At 32.3% G+C, this 6,085-nt stretch overlaps 1 protein-coding gene across 1 annotated transcript; it reads right to left on the bottom strand.

Annotated features, from left to right (window-relative positions):
• Nucleotides 1–3,301: 3,301 nt before the first annotated feature.
• Nucleotides 3,302–5,053, bottom strand: LOC120074378 (extradiol ring-cleavage dioxygenase-like). Its single transcript, XM_039027479.2, has 3 exons — nt 4,814–5,053; nt 3,572–3,948; nt 3,302–3,491 (listed from the first exon to the last, which is right to left on the bottom strand). Exons 1-3 carry the CDS (start codon nt 5,048–5,050, stop codon nt 3,302–3,304), a joined length of 804 nt encoding a protein of 267 aa, XP_038883407.1. The 5' UTR covers nt 5,051–5,053.
• Nucleotides 5,054–6,085: the final 1,032 nt, after the last annotated feature.

Here is a 6,085-nt window from a genome sequence, read left to right as displayed (position 1 = left end):
ATTGTGATGAAGTCATCATACAATGGGCCCTCTGAGGGTTTGGGTATATCAACAAATGGTTTAGTTGGAACGATGGAATGCATTAGAACCAAAAGGCATCACAACGGGTGGAACAGGAGCAGGTGGGGTTGGAACATGGATGTTAGGTGTTGGAGAAGTTTGTAGTCTTGAAGATTGTCCATATCGATGTTCAGTATCGAATTGTGAAGTACATCTGGCTTCATTATTCTGACCAAACAAGCTTCACTTCGGTCATCCTCCAAGTTATATGGCTCAATATGATCATCAAGTGAAGACATGGTATACATATTGCGTATCAGAATGGTTGCAAACCCACAATTTAGACTGGTGAAATGGGTTGATCGGTTGGATTGCAATACTGGTACATATCGTCCATGTGTACTCTATGATTTTCGCAAGGTGTAACTGATACAAATAACGGTATCCGGGATGCATCAGTTTCTTCTAAAAAAAAGCTAAGATCTTCATCGTCGACTATGTCAATTGGAGGAACTAGGACAAATAGATTGTAGTAACATTTGATGTGTATATCAAACATATCTGGATCGATATTCAGCGTTGGTGCATCATACTCACTAATTCACTAACTGTTATATCATTTCTGACTTTCAGACCTTTCATATGACTACCAACATAATTTCTTCTGGACTCATCCCAAACCCTACCAAATCGTACAAAGATGCGAAGTAGCATCATTGATCTACAATGGGATAAACAAATCATTGATAAGTGAATGATCGTATATACATTACTATGTAATCGTTTATAAATGTTTACACATTACTCTACGATCTTTTACTATGCGATCGTGTATAAATTACTATGCGATCGTTTATATATTACTATGCGATTGTTTACTATGTGATCGTATATAACTTACTATACGATCATTTATAATTTATTATACAATTGTGTAGTAATTTATACACGATCGTCTAGTAATTTATGAACGATTGTTTATATTGTAATGAACGATTGTGTGTATATTACTACACGATCGTTTATAATTTACTAAACGATCGTGTATAAATTACTACAAGATCGTTTATAATTTATTATACGATCGTATTGTAATTTATGAACGATCGTGTAGTAATTTATATACAACCGCATAGTAAAGGATTGCATAGTAATGTATAAACGATCGCATAGTAATGTATAAATGATCACATAGTAATTTATACACGATCGCATAATAATGTGTAAACATTTATAAATGATCGTATTGTAATTTAATGCTAAACGACACTTATTATGAAAGCGATGTGGGACAAGAAATCGTACATTGAATGAAGGGCTGAAGAAATTGTTGAAGGAAGAAGAAATGTGGACTGAATCTGACGATGAATGCGATCAACGAAGATGTTGGGTTAAAACTCTGAGAGAAAGCTATGAGAGAATAATGAGAGAATTTTGTGGGGAGTTCGACAGAAAGTGAATACTGAGAGTGACATTCCATTCTCTTCAATGCTATTGGAAGAATATAAGTTGGGAATAAATTTTTTCATGGAATGTTGGTGTTGTAATGAATGTACATTGAAGGAAGGGCTGAATAAATCATTGAAGGAAGAAGAAATATGGTGCAGTATGAAGGCTTTTTAAAAACTAGGGGTAATTTTGGAATTTCGCATGGGCAAAAGGTCAAAGAAAAGTTTTAACAAAGAGGTCATTGGTTCTTTGGATTTTGGGTCATTTTGTGAAATTTTCCCCTGCATACGCGAGGGGAGAAGGAGATTCTTTTTAGGGCTGCTTTTAAATATAGAAAAATATATCAAAATTTTACAAAATATATCAAAGTTTTAGAACTATCAATGATAGATGTTGATAGACACTGACAGACTTCTATCAGTGATATTGATTGATATTGATAGAAATCTATCAGTGTCTATTAGCATCTATTATTGATAGTTCTAAAAGGCGTCTATTATTGATAATTTTAAAATTTTGCTATATTTTGTAAATATTTTCAACAGTTTTATCATTTGAAATAATTTTTCTTATCTTTTTTTTTTATTATTCCCTCCTAAGCTTATATATATATTGCTCTTCCTTCTCCAAAATCCTAAAACCATATTTAAATATTTAAATATATTTAAATTCCTTTTCCTTTTTAAAATCCATCTTTTCATCCCAAACAAAATTAATTCCCTCCAAAATCCCAAATCTTCAAATCCATTAAAAAAAAGTCAACTTCTAAATCCCCAAATTTAATTCAGTTTTACAAATTGAATTATTTGAATTAAATCCAAAATCACCTTGAAATTTAAATTTTAAAATTGAATTATCCTGATACAATAATTCAATTTAACCTCAAATAACCTAAAATATTTCAAGATAATTAAATTTAAATTACTTCAAAATTTGGGATGTCACATAAAATAAAACGAACATAAAGAAGAAATTGGTAATGAAAATAAAAATAAGAGAGTGAGAAAAGAAAAAGAAAAAGAAAAAGAAAAAGAAAAGGAAATATGAAGAGCTTGAAATCAAATATAAGAAAGTGAAAATGAAATAAACTAAAATTACGCATATCAAAAAATATAATTTAAAAATGGAAAGAGACGATTGTTAGTTGAAGAAAATAGAGACAAATACCCTTGTTTAAAACTAAAGGTGGGGTCATGTAAAAATTTAATATAAAAAAAAGTATATTGACGACACATGTAGCATGGAGTGGGAAAAGTACGGAAGAGTCTATATTATTATAGGATTAAAGTTTTTCTTGAAATTTATCCTTTACGGTAACCGTAATAATAACAATTATTATGTAGGTCTTTCCCAATTCATTATAAATCTTTTCAAAATATTGTGTATGTAATCTTTTTTTAAATTCATATTCCCAATTCAAAACTCCAATTTAATATCTGATCCCCACAAACTCCATCCGATATCAATATCTCCAAATCTTACATAAAATATTATGTATGAAATTTGTATTTAAATGTAATCCGATGAAGTAATAAAAAAACAATATTAAAATTAAAAAATCGAAAAGAGTCAGTGATTATGTCACATTGACAACAATATCAAACTCATCAAGAGAGTTTCTAATAAACAAAAAGCAAATAAAAAAGTATGTCACAAAAATAAATAGGCGGATTTTGTATTTAAATTACGAAAAAAAGCGAAAAGAAAGATTTAGATTGTGTTTGATTTAATTTTATGTTATTTTAGAAAATATGATGTGTTTGATAATCTCTCCTAATATTATTTTTGAAACACTTCCAAAATGTATTTAAATAAAGATGATTTTCAAACCGTGTTCTTTGAAGGTGGTGATTTAAGAGGCAGTGAACTGGTAGGAAGCGTAGGACATGGTGCCAAGGTCCCAACTATGGTGGATTAACTTTGCTTTTGGTTGGCCTCCGGCAGCTCCAATTGCAACATGGAGTGGGAAAAAATGATCTGGATTTGGATGGGTCATTTTTGCTTGTGGAGCCTTCTTTTCATATTCATTCACATCTTCATATCTACACAAAAAAAAAAACATATTCTTAATTCAGTATCTTCTTCTAATTAATTAAACATTTCTAATATATGAAAAAATTACCTTCCTTGAAGGAGAGCTTGTTGAAGCCATTTATCAAAGTCGATAGCCCACGAAGCGTTGGCAGAGCCTCTGGCGTCAAAGTCGAGTGTTCTAAGGTTGTGCGTGGCACTTCCTGACCCAAAAATAAGAACTCCTTCATCCTTAAGAGGTGCCAATGCCTTCCCCATATTGTAATGGTGTATCCCATTTTGGCGTGTTTGTACTGAGAGTTGGCAAACCAGGATGTCTGCCTCTGGATACATAAACATCAAAGGCACCCATGCTCCGTGATCCAGCCCTCGCCCCTTCTCCTCGTCCACGCGCTCAAACCCAGCCCCTATCAGAGCTTCCTTCACCCTCTTTGCCAGTGTTGCACCCCCCGGGGCTGGATATTTTAACTGTATGTATGCTCCCAATATATTATATTATAACTGTATGTATGCTCCCAATATATTTTGTGTAGTTTACTCCAAATATGTATGAGCTACAATTCTTCTCATTACTATTTTTCTTTCCTGTATTTTCTTTTCTTATATTGTTCGTGGGTATTTGTGTTGGGTTATTCTGATGTTTGCAGGCCCAAAAAACAAGATTTTCCACCAAAGGCCCAAAAACTACAAATAAGATCAGCTGAGGTTGGTGGAAATCGAGCAACACGTGTATGGTAAGATTTTCTCAACCGGCTGAATAGAATATTGAGCTCGGAAGGCAAACTCAATCAAGTAAACATTTTCTTTCTTCCTTACTCGATGATCTCTCTCCTTTACTCGATGTTCTCTCTCTTACTCGATGATCTTTCTCTTTTACTCAATGCAACTCGATACTACTTGATACTCTGAATATGTTGTAGTTCGATTGTCAAATGATGTTTGTGCTGTTTTTACAGAGAAACAAATGAAGAGATTTGCAAGGAGATTAGGAGAAAGAGAGGAATGTGACACAGTTACGTGGTTCAACCAAGATGCCTACATCCACGGGAAGATTTTCTTTTCTTTACTTGTTGAAGATTTCTTTTTTACAGTAGTTTTGTGTTTACAAGAGAAAAATGATGAGTACATGATATAGATCTTGTCAGCAGGTAGTTATATTGTATACCTCTTGTCAATTACATGATGTATAATTTTATTATGTAAAACTAAATTAGCTGTACTATGTATTTGAATCAACGTTTTACAATTTAGTCTCCCATCCATCTTTATAAAGGTAGGTTGATTATTCAATAAAATACATAAAACATGCACAATGAGTTAATTATGTACTTACCTTGTACATTTTCGAAGGGAAGCCATAGAAATCGTAGATGGTGTCATTGGGACCCGAAACCACATTTATGGTAGGATAGGAGGTGTCGTAGTGGGCAGAAATGCAGAGAATGGCTTTAGGTCTTTGAGGGAAAATCTTCTCCTTCCAACTTTGGAAGAATTGTCTTGCTTTTATGGTATCGTCGATGGTTAGGGTGGGAGATCCATGAGATACATAGAAAGTGTCCTTCAAAGCCATATAGAGACTATTTGTGTTTCAATATGCATGGGAAATTAGTCCCTATTTAAACAGTGCCCTCTTCCTCCCACAAATTCATTGGTGGGGAGCTATTTTCATTTCTATCCCACAATTATTGAACAACTTTTTCTTTATCAATAGATTTGTTATCTATGGAAGAATCTCTCCATCAATTAATAGAAATTAAATATTTTGATGGATGGATGGATGATATATATAGATTATATTTCATACTTATCCATCTTCCTCACAATTATAGAGTCTACTTATTTACCTAAAATGGGGTTGTTTCGTTTTTTCCCCATGAAATATGAAAAAAAAAATAATGATGTGTGTACTAAAAGAAAAAAAAGGGTTAAGTTTTAAGAATAATGGGATTTTTAAGAGTAATGAAAAAAATGATATACATAGGAAAGAAATTTCAAAAGTAGGGTTGAAGGGAAAAGTATTGAAAAAAAAAGGGTAGATTTTTATGGGCAAAAAATCATATACCTGGTACACGATTATGGTTTAATCTAGTCAGCATATTAGCCATGTGGACTTGGACAAAGGACCAAATTCGTTGGCTCCATCCACAAGTTTAGTATCTTTTATTTTTTCTAATTGTGATTGTGTTTTTTTTTAAAAAATTTTTAAATAACAATTTTTATCCTTACTTGTTTTGTTCATGATCTCTTATATCATACTCATTTACTGGATTTAGTGTCTCATGATAAATTGTAATTCAAGATAGAAGTTCACATGAAGCTAAAAGTTTGAATTACAAGTCAATATTTCACATGGTAGTCATCTTCGTGTGCCTCTAGATTAGCTTCGTCTTGTTGTCGTTGTTGTCTACGACGAATACATTTTCGATCAGCGTCAGCAACATTGAGTCGTCTTGTTTGCTGAAAAATGCTTGCTACATTTATCAAACTTTGATCACACATTGAACCCAACTCTGGTAAATTGTGTTGTACGGAATATTGTTATATATCTTGGAGAAAATTATTCTATATAATGAAACAAATTAACTAAATAATGTTTATATCATAA

The sequence above is a fragment of the Benincasa hispida genome, chromosome 3 (assembly GCF_027475165.1).
Source record: "Benincasa hispida cultivar pf3 chromosome 3, pf3_genome.v1.1, whole genome shotgun sequence".
Classification (NCBI taxonomy): domain Eukaryota; kingdom Viridiplantae; phylum Streptophyta; class Magnoliopsida; order Cucurbitales; family Cucurbitaceae; genus Benincasa; species Benincasa hispida.
The sequence above is the reverse complement of the archived record's forward strand: the minus strand, read 5'-3'. Positions and strand labels throughout refer to the sequence as shown.